General features: G+C 35.3%; 2 protein-coding genes across 4 annotated transcripts; one reads left to right on the top strand and one right to left on the bottom strand.

Moving 5' to 3' along the window:
- Window positions 1-273: 273 nt before the first annotated feature.
- On the bottom strand, window positions 274-12,178 carry scamp5a (secretory carrier membrane protein 5a). Of its 3 annotated transcripts, XM_083546039.1 has the most exons (9): window positions 11,904-12,178; window positions 9,844-10,051; window positions 7,415-7,771; window positions 6,358-6,413; window positions 6,067-6,186; window positions 4,782-4,938; window positions 3,993-4,094; window positions 3,743-3,860; window positions 274-3,425 (listed from the first exon to the last, which is right to left on the bottom strand). In XM_083546039.1, the coding sequence occupies exons 4-9, from the start codon at window positions 6,362-6,364 to the stop codon at window positions 3,237-3,239; spliced, it is 693 nt and encodes a 230-aa protein (XP_083402165.1). In that variant the 5' UTR covers window positions 6,365-6,413; window positions 7,415-7,771; window positions 9,844-10,051; window positions 11,904-12,178; the 3' UTR covers window positions 274-3,236. The 3 variants fall into 3 exon arrangements, with proteins under 3 accessions (XP_083402165.1, XP_083402166.1, XP_083402167.1); XM_083546040.1 differs by lacking the exons at window positions 9,844-10,051; window positions 11,904-12,178 and having other exon boundaries at window positions 7,410-7,612; XM_083546041.1 differs by lacking the exons at window positions 7,415-7,771; window positions 9,844-10,051; window positions 11,904-12,178 and having other exon boundaries at window positions 6,358-6,495.
- On the top strand, window positions 11,078-16,175 carry parp16 (poly (ADP-ribose) polymerase family, member 16). The gene is made up of 7 exons (XM_083546034.1): window positions 11,078-11,604; window positions 12,653-12,849; window positions 13,024-13,161; window positions 13,310-13,519; window positions 14,087-14,258; window positions 14,489-14,633; window positions 15,122-16,175. The coding sequence occupies exons 2-7, from the start codon at window positions 12,661-12,663 to the stop codon at window positions 15,255-15,257; spliced, it is 990 nt and encodes a 329-aa protein (XP_083402160.1). The 5' UTR covers window positions 11,078-11,604; window positions 12,653-12,660; the 3' UTR covers window positions 15,258-16,175.
- Window positions 16,176-16,845: the final 670 nt, after the last annotated feature.

The raw sequence follows: 16,845 nt of genomic DNA, 5'->3' as shown, positions 1-16,845 counted from the left end.
ACAGATAGAACCTTCAGTGGAAAAAAATCTAGGAACAAATTGTGTAAATGTATTATTTTTATACTAAAGGTCTTTCTGCCCTCTGCTGGAAAAACGTGTGATAGTATGACTGCGAAATGATAATTCTGTCTGACACAAAATGATAGCCATGAAGAAGACACAACATATACTAAAACTAATACAATTTTTCTTTTCATTTCTACCCACTTTTAAAAAATATGCTTCATTTTGTTCCTTTTGATAACTTTTTATCAATTCATTACTAATCGATCATTTATATCAGAAAGGAATGTTTATTATACCAACATAAAGCACAAAAAACCAAAGGAAAGAAAGAAAAATAGAAAAAGAAAACGTTAATGTGGACTTTATATGTAGCTCTTTCCCTGAAGTCAACAATACATTCCATGTTGGGGTGGACAGCAGTAACATCAACATCAACACACAAATAACATCTATCTACACATGGCACTAGGTTTGATAAGATTCACAGATGTACCAAGCACCACATTACACACTATACATAGACAACTACCTTTTTAGTTCAATTAACCAATTGCCACTCATTCACTTACACCATAAACAAAATTTTATCTACTTTTATTACTACATATGCATTTAAATTGCAGTAGGTGTTGGCAATAGATACCAGGCTTCGCTGCTGCTGGTGCATCTGACATAAAACGTGATTTTTAATATCATTTTATCATATTACTTTGTACACTTTTAGATATATCTAGTTAAACTCTAGGAAAACTAAAATACCAAATGGAAACTTTAATGGAAAGTCAGCAGTTTTAGTGCAGTAGAAAGTTAAGAATGAAATTCATCCTGGGAAGTTTATGTTCCATGCTGATCCAGCACTAGTTTCATGAGCACTCAAGAAAACTGGCAACTTCTACGAACTCTATGCCTAAAGCCCTAAACATGATAGACCCTGTTGGTGAAAAGGCTATGATACACTGAACATCATACCCTCTCACACTTGCTAAACAATAATAATATTTAAAAACAAAAGTGAAATTAAAGAACTGCAAACATACACACTAATGTACACATGATACATAAGCGCATGGACTATTTCACAGTTCTTGGAATGAGATGCTTTTTTACAAGCATTGGTTGAGATATTTTGATTACATATTTCATAAACTGTACATGTATAGTGTAATCTACTTACTTATTCATTTTTTATATATCGGTTTTTAATTTAAGCATACTGAAGAGTATATAAGGGCTGTTCATTTCTGTAGCTTAAAATCTAACCACATACCACTAACTTATTCAGACTATGGATAAAGTCAAGTGTTAAACGTGTAACAATAGTCTGTCCTGTATTAATTACACAAATGACATGTATTGAAATACAACAGCCTAATCACTTAACAAGGATTCAGAATTTACATATACTCAAAAACCATATAATATGAGAATTTTTCACATGTACTAGTCACTGTGTCACAGCAAATATTTACACAAAATAAATCATTATGTAAAATCCATATTTGTATTAGGATGTAACAAAATGGTAAAAGTTGCTAATGGATTCATACGGGTAATAATTTTCATGTAATTGAAACAGTAACTAGTGTGCTTTAGCTGCAAGTACTTATCTCCAGTGTTTCTTTGATAAATATCTCAAAAAAGAAAAGTTAATAAGACTTTATGACTTTACATAAAAGGACAGAAAGATTCACTCCCAAATTTGGAATTAATTATTACATAATAAAGCTTAGAACAATATTTCAATGATGGCAACATTAAATCAGATTAGGCCGGAAAAGATTCAAATCAGTATTTCATGGGTTAGTGATTGTTTATGTAGGCACTGAAGTCCAGCTTATGTAAAGGTTTTAGTATACACTTCAGTTCTTCTAAGACTGCATGTTTCTAAATATTGCAAAAGTTACCAGTAAAAGGAAACTATTTTAATCCTATTTGAGGTACAAATATTATTACAGCCCAACTGTAGAATTCAATCAAATAAAAATACAATTAAACCATACCCTAAACAATTACAAAATCAATCAATCATTCAATCAATTAATCAAAAGTAGTCATATAAGTGTATGGCTATTTGTGTCCTAGCAGACAAACTAGAGTGAGGTAATTAAAAACCAAGACAAATTGTTAAGACTTAGTGAAAGGCAAATTATGATGCTCTATAAATACGGAGAAACTGTGTTATTTAAAAGGTATTTCACACAAATCATTGTAAATGGTTTACAATTATTACTCCTAGTGTTAGCCTTTAGCTGATTTAATGTCAAATAACCATAGAGAAATACAAAGATAAAGACAGGTCATCAAGGGCTCCAACACTACTTAAACACAATGGAATGTTTCCTTACTTAAGTTGTACTTTTGGCAGGGGGATAAAATACAGCCATTCGAAGTGCCTTGATACCACAAAGATGTAATTTATTGGTTGGTTTTGAAGTAGCATCTCAATTCATGTCCAGGAAGCCCATTGACCCTCTCACAAGCTTTTCCTGCTATTTAACACTTAACCTGCATGAATGATGATTAACTTCTGAGCTGAATCAGGTGTGTTAAGAGGAGGGAAATTTTATCTGCAGCGCCGCAGGCCTCTGGAGTAAGAGTTGAGAAACTCTAATCTTGAACAACAAAAACAATACTACACACTACCATATAGACAACTGAGGCAATTTGTAATGCCTCATTGTATAGTTTAAAATTTAATTGGTCAGTTATTTGCTCTGATTCTTTTTGTTAACCACCTTCCTAAAACCCCCTGTAAGGCCAGGTTTATACTTGCTTTTAACTATGCACATGTGTATGGAAGATAGCATCCACCTATATCCTGCACTTTTTTTTGTTGAGGTGCATGTTTGTGTGCATGTGGTACAGTATTCGTTGATGCAGGTGAGTGTTCAGTGCCCAAACTAAATAGTGTAGGCAGTATAGTGCAATTTGGTATAATGTCTGCCATAGACTGAACAAACTAGAGATGTTTGTCAAATGACACACTTGGGTACTATTCTAGACAGTTTTTGTGCATTAAAACAAATCAATTCCCCTTCTACAAGGGAAATGTCTGTTTTGCATTATAACATGAAAACCTGATGGACATGGATATTTGTGGCACTGACAAGCCACCTTACATGATGTGGATGTTGTTTGTTCACTTACACTGCAGCTGAACACACAAGCATAGTCACATGTCAAGTATAAAACAGGCCTTGCACTCCTAACAGTTTCCTATTTGATGCATATTACATGGGGTCGTTATAGTTGTAAGTGGGCGGGGCCGAGTACTGTTGGCCCTCCATTGCCCCCTGGGCTGCCCCCATAGCTGCCTGTTGGGCTGCTTGTTGTACGTGGGGGTTTTTCCAAGCACCTGTTGTCCATTCCTCCTGGGCCTTGCTCATACTTCCTCCACTACCACGGTAGAGGTTATGGACCTGCAAACAGAAAGGTATAAAAGCAGTCATTTTTTAAGTTATCTTGCAGTTCCTATTCAGTAAATGATATTGTTTCATTTGATACCATCTTGTAATAAACATCATTACAAATACATTGACTCATTTGGCTTTTACACAAAGAACCTTATGAATAATGCACTATAATCAGCAGTTGATGATTATGTGCCCAAAAGCTAAGTTACACTCACAATCATCTCATCATTTGCCCAAACCATGTATCACTAAGTGTGAGTATTACAAATAAGAAAGTGATGGAAAAAGCAATTGTTTGCAATATCAGAAAGAAAATGATGTACCTTGGTAAGGGCAATGAAAGACAACACAGCAACAGCTGTGAACATAATAGTGGGAATCAGCATGACCACAGCAGAGCCGATATTAGTGCTGAAGAATGTGATGGTGGCCAGCCACCCACTGTAATGAAAAGATACATGAACAACATTAGAAAAATTTGCTTGCTACATCGAACAACAACAAATATCTAAAACTAATACAAAACAAAAATAAATGTAACTTTTCTGCAAACCCCATATCCAAAGCCCTTACCAGACTCCCCAGCCTGGGATGCCCACTGCCTGGATAATACTGATCACAACCTGAGCCATGAATACGAAGAAAAATGCCATGAAGTTGAAAGAGCTGTCAGTCCTGAAAAAAAGAGGTTATAACCATACATTAATAACAACTGGTCTAGTTTCAACACAATACACAATACATATTAAGTACTAAGTCTAAACATTTGCTAAGGAACCAAGCACAGCTAAATCTTTTTTTTTTTTTTTTTCAGAAATATTGACAGGAAACAGCCAAATGCCAAATATATGTGTCATAACTGTTTTCTCAGCAACTCTATTTATAACTATTTCAGGTGTCATGTGACTGAATAAATGTTAACCACATATACTGCCACTTGTAGTCAAATGCATTGTATAGATTAAATCCGATACATCTGTCATTCTCCATGATAATATGGAAATCCTGTCATTATATTCAAACACGGAATTCTAGTTTTCTTCTTCCTTTGAAGTTGTTTTATGAATAAGATGGTTGCTGCTTCCAAAAAGTGTGACATTAAAGGCATAAGCATTTACACATGTTACACACTTACACAACACAGCTAAAATGCATCTTAGATCTCCTGAAGTGGTTTGTGATCAAATGTATATCTGCTTAAAATGTGGCTTGGGTGCATTTACACTTTCAATTATGTGTATATTCTGCACTGGGATATATTCCTGATACTAAAGACACATGGAACAACCCACTCGAACGAGTAAAGGCGGTCTGAAAATAAAAACGTGTTAATAAGTAAGATTCTTGTTCTTCTGAACTCACTTAAAAGCTTTGTAGATGGGCCGGAACCAGCACACATAAGAGCAAGGGGTGAACAGAATAAGCCACAATATAGCCATTCCAAAGTTAGTGGCTCCGCCGCCACCGCACATCCATGCCAGACAGCCAATCAGATTCACTGCCAATGTAGCACTGTTTACTTAGTGAGAGAATAAAATAATTTAAATAACGAAACTTGTGTACTAGTTTACATAAAAAAGACAGAAATGTAATTAATTTGATGATTACACATGAAAAAAAAATGGAGATAATCTCCTAATATATAATATAGAACTGTGTCAGGAGAAGTTACATTGTCTACAGTAGCAGCTTCAGCAGTAGTTATGAAGCAAATTACAGGTTTTATATTAATGCACTCATTTTAGTATACTGCTATGTCTATATCAACAACGTAAACAGGCCTAAATGCTTAAAAAAAAGGGGAAAAATAACAGAAAATGTGTTCGATATGATATTATATGGTAATATGGTGAACATTTTTATAAGAATCTCTACTGTCAATGCTTTGCAATGGTCAGGGGTATGTTTTCTGACATTTTCATCTTGGGACTTTGCGATTTCATGTCAGAGTTTTTTTGATTGTTTTATTAGATTAAAGAGAAAGAAAAAGAGAAACTGGTGAGAAAATGACTTATCCTAGATGTTACAACAGGAACTAACACGTTGTGGAGGTTCCACAACAATAAATGTTGCATTGTTCTACTAACCAATGAAGTGTTTGACATTAACATTGGCACAATAGCATTGATCACCACCCCACTGTTAATTGTTTTTCTATAACAGCACACACTGTTGTGTTTTATTCCTTACGTAACCCCTTCAATTATTAATCATATTAAATAACTACTATGTTTTATAATGTAATTATATTGCATTATAATACGTGTGACACACAACAAACAGCTACATTTAAACATCCAATATAAACTGATTGATTAGTCTATAGTTTGAAGACAGTGCTTGTATTTATAATGTTCTTGGAACAGATCTTTGACAGTCTTCTTTGTACAGGTATATGTGGTAAAGTGTTGCATATTGTTTGGTAAATAATTAGGAAACAAGGAAATACAATGCAACAGACTTTTAAGTTCAGTGTCTTTCTACTTCCAATCTACAAAACAGTGCTTTCACTTCTGCAGTGTTTGGAGTGCAAACACAGCCAGAATTGTTAGGTCATACAGTACACACCTCACTCAGAGTTACATAAAAATACATGAATGGTAACTGTGATAGAACCATAAATGTAAATAGATTTCAATGTACTTACAAATCCAGAGATGGTACAAGCGCTTGCACATGGTGCGGCTTTGATCTGGGATCTCGTTGAAGTCTTGATAAAAGCATGGCTTCAGGGGAATGAAACGGGGAAGAGGTGGGAAATTGTTTTCTGGGGGTGTAAAGGGTATATTATGAGTCAGCCATTGTATCACAACTTTTTATTCTTACACTAAAAATAATGGTGGTTTAACAATATTTTAAAAAGACATAGTTGTGAGACCTGTTGTGCTTATAAAATATTCCTATTTTTTCTTGTTTAAATAAATAAAGAAACTCTTACCTGCCATGAAGATTCTTTTTTTAGATCCCGGAAGTTAGATTTCAATATTCTGTAACCTAAATAAACAGTTCTTCATGAGAACACACACTTGTTATGAATTTTGAAACATGGTCATGAGATCATTTTGTCTAGTGGATTCTTTGAAAAACTGCCACCGCCACCACCACCACCGGCTATGGCTACGTCTCAACTCTTTATGACTAAACCAGTAAGCAGGTGGTGGATTACTACTTTCACACACTGTTTAGTGCACTTCACTGGAGGGTCTGTGCGTTTTTGGACGCAGCCTACAACCATTTCCACAGGAGGCGCTCGCACAGCCCAGCGGTGACGCGCCCCCTGGTGGTGGGATTAAACATATTCAAAAGGCCTCCTAGAAGATTTAAGAGTAAAGCATTCGTGACAGATTACAATCACCCTGTATTATTGTAACAATTACATATCCATTTACACCATTATACGTTTTGTAAAACAACAACAACAACAACAAAAAAGATTAAGCTTCAGATTGATGATAATGTAGGACCTATTTCTCTCCCGGGGACAGGGCTGGCATCTGCCGACCAGAAAAAGAAATAATAGGAATCGGAAAAAAAATCCCACCTCCCTAAAACGAGGAAATAAACACTTTACTATATATATTTCGCCTATTTTCAAGCTGTATCAGCATGTTATAGTAATAAAGGACATCCCGCCCTGGTTCTGGCGCGAATGATGAAAATAAAACAATGAATTCCTGAAAGCAAGTCTGATCTTCTCCCTGGCCATCGGTCCTGTAGGCCAAAATGACTTCTGCCAAGTGTATAAACACTATCAGTAAAATTTGGCTAAAATGCCCAGTCTGAGTGATTCTCTGGTACGATGAGAGAGGTGTGGAGGTCGGGGAGATCGCCCTTCAGGAGAAGATACCATGCTCCAGCAGCTAGCTCTGTTCATACATCACAGGTTGCACATCATCCCCGATTTGTATCCTGTATATACCCCACACATCTCATCTGTATTTCTGATCTGTCAACGTTGCGCAAAATATCGGATAAGAAACATCACCTCACCTCACCTCGGTCCTCAGACTAACCAAGAAGGCTGATCCGTCCACTCCGATTAAAAACTTTCCATTCAAGGTGACTTTACTATCACAGCGGAGACTCTGTTCCTTAAATGTCTCGTCTCATTTCAATGATTATGGATTTGAAACAATCACGTCACGAGCCTCCTACACGCCGTGTGTCGCCAAGCCTCCGTTTCTCCTGGACTCAGATGTAGGGACGGTGATGAGGCGGATGATGATGCTGATGATGATGCTGTAGAGATTCAACCAACGAACAGAGCTGCTCAGTAATCGCGATATTTCATTCCGGTACCGTGTCTTTCGTCGTTCAACGCCTACGATGCTTACTAGTCGCTCTCCTTGGTGCTGAAGTAAATGTAAAACATAACATAACATAACATAACATAACATAACATAACATAACATAACATAACATAACATAACATGACATATATGATATGACAGCATGCATAGCATAACATAACATAACATAACAACATAAAATTATATGATATTATATGATATGACAAAATGTAATAGCATATATATATATAAAACATGATATATGACAAAACTGGGTCTGGCTGAACATACCTGTTTATGTTTATTTTTATTCAATTATATTTAATATGTATAGTGCTTTTAACAACACATTATTGCAAAACAGCTTTACAGAAATATAAAAATATAAATAGACGATACAGTACATTTGAATCGATTTATATTTACATATATTGCCGGTTCTAATGCTGGTTCAGTAGCACATAAACTATTTTTTTAAAGAAGTGTTTATTAATAACGGCATAAAGAGGTAGGTCTTTGGATGCTATTTTAGGATGCAGTTTGGGTTTTTACTAAGATTATGCTCCAGTTGATCCACAATGAGATTTCTGACAGACATACTGAGATCCAAACAAAAACAAGAGTGTCTGTCTGGGGGAATGATAGAATTTGGTAAGTGCCATCTGCATAGCAATACTATGAAAACCCAGATGAAGATAAGACCTTACCTAGAGATCAAGTGTAAATGTAGAACAGGAGCAGACTAAATACTGCATAAAACTGCATGAAACAGATAAAAATACAGAATAAATGAAATAATATTTCACCATTGAAATATTCTTATATCCAACTTATTAATTGGTAGCAAATTCCTTAAATGACCCACCAAAAATGTGCATTCTTTTTTGTGATGTTTTATCAGACTTTTACCACAGCTTTCTCTAACTGCTGTTTTTTCTATGAATTTTCTCACTCCTGTGCTTGTTCAAGGGCTCTGATTGAGTTTCTTTAGTTTGTATCTTTAAAATGGCTTGCTATCATTCCATAGCTCACTGGTCCTCCTGTTGTTTCATCCTTTTTAACAGCACATGCAGAGTATTAAATGTTTAAACAATAAATAAAAAGGAAACGGCTGGGAAATACAGGCAACAGGAAACATGTTCCAATACATTTGATCACTTGACATATATCGGTGGGCTCAAATTAAATATTGCATGTTCCAAGCTGTTTAAGGCAACTAGATATGCATACTGTATCAGGAAAATAAAGCTGAAATTCTAATCTATCAAAATACTTTTGATCATATTGTGTGTTCATAAAAACAACAATAAGGATAATGTAGATCTCTGGAGGATAATGTAGACTGCCACACACATGCTGATTCTTTTCTGAAAATGTATTAATATATATAGATTATATAGATTGTGTTTTTATTGCACACAAGAAAGAGATCTAGTAATTTTGTTTAAAGTGAGTATTCTTTAATGATACCTGGTCATACAATTGTTCAGCCAAACAACTGTAAAAATGACATGGCATGGTGCTAAGTTGTCAACAAAGCAGGAGTCAATGTAGTGTTGCAGTGAAAGCAAGAAAAGATGGTCCCATAGCAACACAAAGAGAATGCAACATTTCAACCGAAAGCACACGAAAGCTCATAAAAATACATGGCAGATAAAATATTTTGACCTGATATTAAATGGAAAGGGGTTTTCAAGTGTAAATCATATAATAAAACAATCATGTTACAACCTATAACCTATTAGCATTCTTTTTTTTATCATTATTAAAGCATGGATTTTTGCATGCATCTCAAATAAAGCATTGTAATATTGGAGGTATCTGTATCAGGTATCAATAAAAGAGGTATCAGTTACTCAAACATACCCAGTCAGACTAAGCGTAAACAAACTTTAGCCTGAATACAGTATGAGAGACAGACAGAGAGAGAGAGAGAGAGAGAGAGAGAGAGAGAGAGAGAGAGAGAGAGAGAGAGAGAGAGAGAGAGAGAGAGAGACCTAGACACACACACTTGAATACACAGTGTCAGTATCACGCTCATAACTGCACTTAACATCATATTAATAAAACACAAAAGTATGTAAAATTTTGTTATCTAATAAATGTATCCAGGCTGAACAACCACCATATAGAACACAAGCAGATGATGATAATCAGGTGATCAGGAATGTCTCTGTTCTCAGTCATGTTTACATCGCTGACTCCCTCGGTCTCATCCACGTTAACCCAATATATCTTGTTGCATTTTTGCCTTGCTCATTGTTATCCTTATCGGCTAGCCTACATCTAAGGTGCCAGGAAATAATACACCAGTGGTAGTTTGACAAGAAAAGGGTTGATGGGCTGAAAACGGCACACAATGAGAAGAAAAAATATTATCATGTCACCAAATAGATTAAAACCAAAGTAATCAGTCTGGTTTGGAAATGTAAGGAGTAGAAAGTACAGATATTTGTGTAAAAAATTTAATGACATAGTAAAAAGTTGTCTGAAAAATAAATAGTGAAGTACTGATATTGTACCTTTTTTTTTCACTTAAGTACAGTAACAAAGTATTTGTACCTCACTACTTTCCACCTCTGCTAGACACACAATCAGACACACATTAAGGACACACACCTTAGCTCAGATACACACTTGGTATGTGCATGTACACACACATCACAACTAGAAATCGAAAAAGGAAGACATATTAAGACTCAGTGATCATGGCCTAGGCAAACACTAAAACCTGCAGGAGCTAGAAACAGAGACACATTTCACTCAGATCTGTCTGCATTATAACCACAGCAGACAAAAATATAACTTTCAATTCTCAAACCTGTCCTCTTTGAGTACTGAGCACAAACTTAGCTGTGATTTAGGGGAGGGCAGGGCCTTTATGTATATATTCACACTTCATTATATAAGAAACACATTACCTGTAATCTTATGTAACCTGATATAAACCTAATAATACCTGCATGTTATTGTGAATGTGCATATTTATTAGCAAATGTGTTAATATGATTTATGTGTATTTATGGTGTTTATTTTACTCTTTACTTTTATTCTGTTTCTTTATGTGTTTTCATTTTCCATTTACGTCACTTTATATTCAGCTAAAGCAACACTGTTAAACCATTCCTGCCATTAAAGCACTCTGAATTGAACTTTTAACACTTTTATTATGACAGGTTACAATGTGTGCACCATTCTTTTATCAAATAAAGTGCATTTTCCCCTAATAGCTACTCAAGAGAGTAGAATAGGTAAAAGGAAATACACAAGTAAATAGATAGTTGAAAATACATGGGTGAAGAACACAAACAGAGCATTATTACAAATATAATTCATTATTTGGTCTAAATCGTATTTGTACAATAATAGGAAAGAGCAGTAGAGAGAGAGAGAGAGAGAGAGAGAGAGAGAGAGAGAAAGAGAGAGAGAAAGAAAGAAAGAAAGAAAGAAAGAAAGAAAGAGAGAGAGAGAGAGAGAGAGAGAGAGAGAGAGAGAGAAAGAAAGAGAGAGAGAAAGAGAGAGAGAAAGAAAGAAAGAAAGAAAGAAAGAAAGAAAGAAAGAAAGAAAGAAAGAAAGAAAGAAAGAAAGAAAAAGAGAGAGTTTGAGAGAGAGAGAGAGAGAGAGAGAGAGAGAGAAAAAGACAGAGATAGAGAGAGAAAGACAGAGAGAAAGAGAGAGACAGAAAGAAAGAGACAGAGAGAGAAAGGGAGAAAGACAGACAGAGAGAAAGAGAGAGAGAGAGAGAGAGAGAGAGAGAGAGAGAGAGAGAGAGAGAGAGAGAGAGAAAAAGGGAGAAAGACAGAGAGATCCTCGGTGTTGGATGGTGTGATCACAGGACTGAGTAGCGGGACACCCACTCACACTCTCTGATGACTGTCGGCTGAGCTGTAACTCAGGTGAGGAACATTAGATAACTGTAGATGTGAATAAGTGCTCGGAGGTGTTTTTTGGGTGTGTGCACCTTCTCCCAGCCAACACCAGCATTGATATATTGCAAGCTAACCCCCGTGTTCGCTTCGTTACTGTCATGCTAAGCTAGCAATCTCTGGCTGAACTAACTGCGTTCAGTTTGGTAAACAAAATCGCCAAATAAAAACAATAGCGAATAACTCGTTTCCTCGTCGTTTCGTGACACGAATCGAAACCTAACAAGCGCTCACACCAAAATAACTTTTTTAGATTGTGGGAAACTCACCACTTTGTTGGTTAGCTTAGCTAGCTAGCTTCACTAAGCCTTGGCCTAGAGTGCTAACAAATGTGCTACACCTGTGCAACATTAAAAGTAGGCCAAACCTGTGGCCAAACAAGTGCTGTGATTAACAGATTTCATAAAAAAGACAAAATAGCCATTAAATGACTATAGCTTGTGACTAATGTTTTAACAAAAGTGCTGAGCATAAACACTAACACTGGTAACAGGGTAGCACTGAATACCTGCACTACACCCTGGAAAGATTGGGAAAGAAAACTGATAAACCAAATACATTTTTACAATGGAGAGATTTAGAAATGTTTGTTGTGTGGGGTGACTTTAGAAATTCCTCCCAAATATATCTGAAGTCATGTAGGCAATTATTTTCAGAGAAGCTTCCTGTTGTATGAAATGAAGGTAGTCACTTGTCTCTATTCCATTTATGAACCAAAAGCTGCTTATAATGAAGTTCCTTCAGCGATAATAGAACTTGAGAATAGGGCCATCTCACAACTGGGCTTAATTTGCCTAACACAATTTAAGGTTGAATTAAAATATAACACAGTAATAATAATAATAAGTCCTGACCGTGTCAATCATGTCAAGGTCGCTTTTATTGTCATTCCAACCATTACACAATAGACAGTATGAAATACATCAATATTGAACAAAAAGCAACAAAACGTCCTATAGCTAACTCCCTATTTTTGCACAGGTTTTTGTTACAAATAATTTTGCTTGTTTTTTTCCAGTGTTGGGAATGCAGCCACCTCTAGCACCAGCCACAGTCAGAGAGCTGGTGCGCTCCCATCTACACCTTGATCCAGTTTCTTCTGATTTGCGCTGTAGTCTTTTCGTAGCTGCCGTGCAGAATTACAAGCGCGACTCTGTCCTGAGGCCATTCCCACCCCGATATCTGAGGGGAGAGATAAAGGATTTTGAAGAATTGGTAAGAGATTGATTTTCTGTACTTTGTAATTTAGCATACAGTTTTATAACTAGGTAAATTCGGGTTTCTTTAAGCAAGTTGAAGTATGCAGCTTTAATCACTTAGCTTAAAGATTCACCACAAGGAAACTCAAGACAATGAACTATATGGGAAAATATCTTGTGACTCTTACAGCAGAAAGATGTGAGCTCCTTGCCAAGCATAAGAGACCTGGTCCGACTGGGATCAGGAGATGGAGATCATCATCTGGCACTGGTTCACTGGGTGCTCTCCTCCAAAGGTTTTACTATAAAGACCATCCAGAAAGAAGAGGTGCTTCTAAAGAACACTGTTACTTGATTGTAGATATTAGCTGCAATAGCTATATGGCATATAAGTTTTGAAATAATCATGTTTAATTGAATACAATGGTTCTCAATTATTTTTGTTTCATTTTGTTTTTTGAAAAATACAATTTAAGTGGGCCAGACTCAGCCAACTGGCCCACATACATACAGGGTTCTCATCTCCTGTGCCAGATTTCCTTTTTGAGTTGGAATACAGTGAACAGATGAATTCAAAGTTTGAGAAGACACGAGCCGGACGGGATATTATCTATGCATTCCATGGCAGCCGACTGGAGAACTTTCATTCTATTATTCACAATGGTCTACACTGCCATCTGAATAAGGTTAGTGTCTGTAGTGTATGTGAAATTCAGTTTTTAAGTTTGTCAAACCGAAGGGTGTTGAAAGGGCTTTGCATGGAGAGGCAAATAAGTGATGAGTTGTAAAATAAGATAAATAAGACTGTATTAAAACAGTATCAATACTACCAAGTATGCCAAAATACACTAATAGTACAGTCTCCAAATGAGCTGATTTGAAATTATTATTATTATTTTTTTCATATTTACTGACATTTTTTGATGGCCATTGTTTATAGGTATGCAATTTTGTTTGTAATTAGGTATAGCAGCAGTGCAGGTCAGTAGTGGTTTGATTTTTCCTTCTATTTAATAAAGATTGTAAAAGTAATTAAATGTGCTTTGAGTGTAATTTTATTTGAACCTTTTTTTATTATTATTTATTTATCGCAAAAAATCTAAAATGTGCTACACATCTATAGCATACCTACTGTATATCTATAATAAATAACCAAATAGTGATTTCAACGTTTAAATACTGGCACCTCAGTCACCCTGTATTAGAATAATCATGCCAATTAATGGACTAATGTCTAGTCTTTTTCCTTTCAGACATCATTGTTTGGAGAAGGCACTTATCTGACCAGTGACCTAAGTATGGCTTTTCTGTACAGTCCCCATGGAAATGGATGGTGTGACAGTGTTCTTGGGCCAGTATTGAGCTGTATTGCCTTGTGTGAGATCATTGATCATCCAGATGTAAAGTGTCAGGTAAAGAAGAAAGGTAATGTACCACAGCTCAAGAGGAAAGTCTTTTTCAGCTGTTTATAAATGTTAATTGCCATAAAATTATTAAACATCTAGTTCTTGTTCTAACAACCATTTTACAAATGTGTGTGTGTATATATATATATATATATATATATATATATATATATATATATATATATATATATATATATATAAAATATAAAGACAAAAAATATGGTTGTAAGGTCTGCAAAAATATTTTAGACTCTGAGAGCCTTGATCGCAAGCGTTTGAGGGCAAGGAACAGCGAGAGTGGAGACGTGCCAGAGAAATACTTTGTGGTCACCAACAATGAGGTGCTTAGAGTAAAGTACCTGCTGGTTTACTCTCAGAAGCGTTACAGAACCAGGTGAGACATTTTCTTATACATTGCGATTGCAGAAAGTTGGAGTGTATAATTTTAAGTGTATAATGGGGACTTTGGACTGTTGTAAAAACAGTCCAAAGTATAGTCAGAATAAGACAAATAAAAGATAAAGGTTGGCAAATAAAAATAATATGGGTAGTGTAAATAAAGTTTAAAACATTTGCATTTGCATATGCAAATAATTGTTTAATTTCCGATTAAGACAGTAAATTTGCTTAGTTTCCAAACAAACACCTTTTAATATTTTCTCTATTTCATACTCTATATTTATTATTATTATTATTATTAAGTATTGTTGTTGTTATTAGTAGTAGTAGTAGTAGTAGTAGTGCTTGTAGAAGTAGTAGTACTATACAAGCTTTTCTTTTTACATGTATCCGTGTATGTATTTGAAAATGTATTTCTATGAATAAAAAGCTTTCAAGTTAATCAATATTTTTTATTATTGTTTAACGGATTTTATTTTTCAGACGTGCTCAAGGGACATCATGGCTGGTCAGACACCATTTTGCAATTATGATGGGCCTCTACCTTCTACTTCTCATTTTCATTGGTGCCTTCAATTCTACTACTTTTCAGTCATTTTGGCATAGAATTTTCTGGTGATTCAGCATTTTCTCACATTTGCCTTCGTTTCCAAAGTGCCTTTTTTCTTTGGTTCACAAAGATTAATTTAAGAAATTAGTTTAAGACCTGCAATGAAGACAGTGCTCAGAAAACTCTGAACATTTAATTCATGGATTAGTGTCTACTAGTTCTACTGCAGGCATGTATACTTTATTTACATTTTAATATGCATTAATTAGCTTTTTTAGTCAACACATCATGCAACATTTATTTATTTACATTATCTGATAAACAGTGTGGGGGACAGAGGCCTGCTTGTCCAGCCTGTGGGATTTTTTAACACTGCGACATTAGCGCTGTACAACCAAATTATAAGGGACATTGTGTTGTCCTATTGTTGCCTGTCTATACAGGATTGTGCTTGGCCAAGGTCAGTAGCTGCTTACTTAAATTTAGATTATTTATAGGGAATAATTAGTTGAACACGATAATCATTATACTGTTTATAGGGTGGGCAGTGTATTTGCACAAAGTCTAATCCTAATATCAAATTCTTATACTGTCTGATGTGTGTTATATGCTGTGAGACTGTTGGGAGTTTTCTCTTTATAATCATCCCAAAGTTTTTGTTTAGGACATGATTCATTGTCCATATGGTTGATTTTGGGAACTGTTTAATTCCCTAAATATAACAGAAGAACAGTAATCTAGGACCAATTGTGTGTGTGATTTGCTTGGGGTGCTGAAACTGATAATGGAATGAAAAATATATATTGAACGTTGTTGTTATTGTTGTTATTATTACAATTTAACAAAAAACAATTTTTTATCATCTTTAATCATTGTCATTTGGTGTTATAAAATATGCAGTTTGTGTCCATGTCAATTGACCTATTTTTCTGTGAAGACACTTCTAATATAGTTTACACTTGGGTTAATAAACATATCTTTCCAGGATTTTGTTGTGTCTTAAGAGTTCATGTACAAAACTAATATTGTTGTCTTTGTCTTTGTTTGTCTGTGATGGGGAATGGAAACACAAACACTGGGGTGTCATAAAACAAGGCCAAAATAATAAACAAAAACACTCTTTTAACAAACATAAATCACCTACAAACAAACCCGAAAGAAAGACAAAACACTCTCCTCACCCCCTCACCAAAACCAGGACAGAAACCCCCCTACTACCAGTGAACAAAACAAACATGTACATATATTTACATGTATAATACAGTGAGCTAATCACGGTGAGAACGGGACAGGGCAAACTCAGAGTCAGAACGTGGGTAGGTCAGTAACAGGACATCACACAAACCCTGGAACAGAATAACACGATCTAAGCAAACTCTAAGCACACACCGCTTACAAATACAATACAACCCGCTAAATACTGCCGGTTGTAACATGACTCGGCCAGATAAAAGCTGTTGCTATCAAACATTGTTTACTTAATCAACTGATCCAATGTAATGGTGAAAGATCAGATCAAATAGACCAATTGAAGGAAGGTTTGTGAAGAAACTTCTTGCTCCCTTGTAAAAAATTGTTTTAATTGTTAATTCTCTTTTTTTTATTCATACATGGTGTGGCTGCTGTATTTTCTGTGTTAATTTTGATGCAATCGTAT

The sequence above is a fragment of the Silurus aristotelis genome (assembly GCF_946808225.1).
Source record: "Silurus aristotelis genome assembly, chromosome: 7".
Taxonomy (NCBI): domain Eukaryota; kingdom Metazoa; phylum Chordata; class Actinopteri; order Siluriformes; family Siluridae; genus Silurus; species Silurus aristotelis.
The sequence above is the reverse complement of the archived record's forward strand: the minus strand, read 5'-3'. Positions and strand labels throughout refer to the sequence as shown.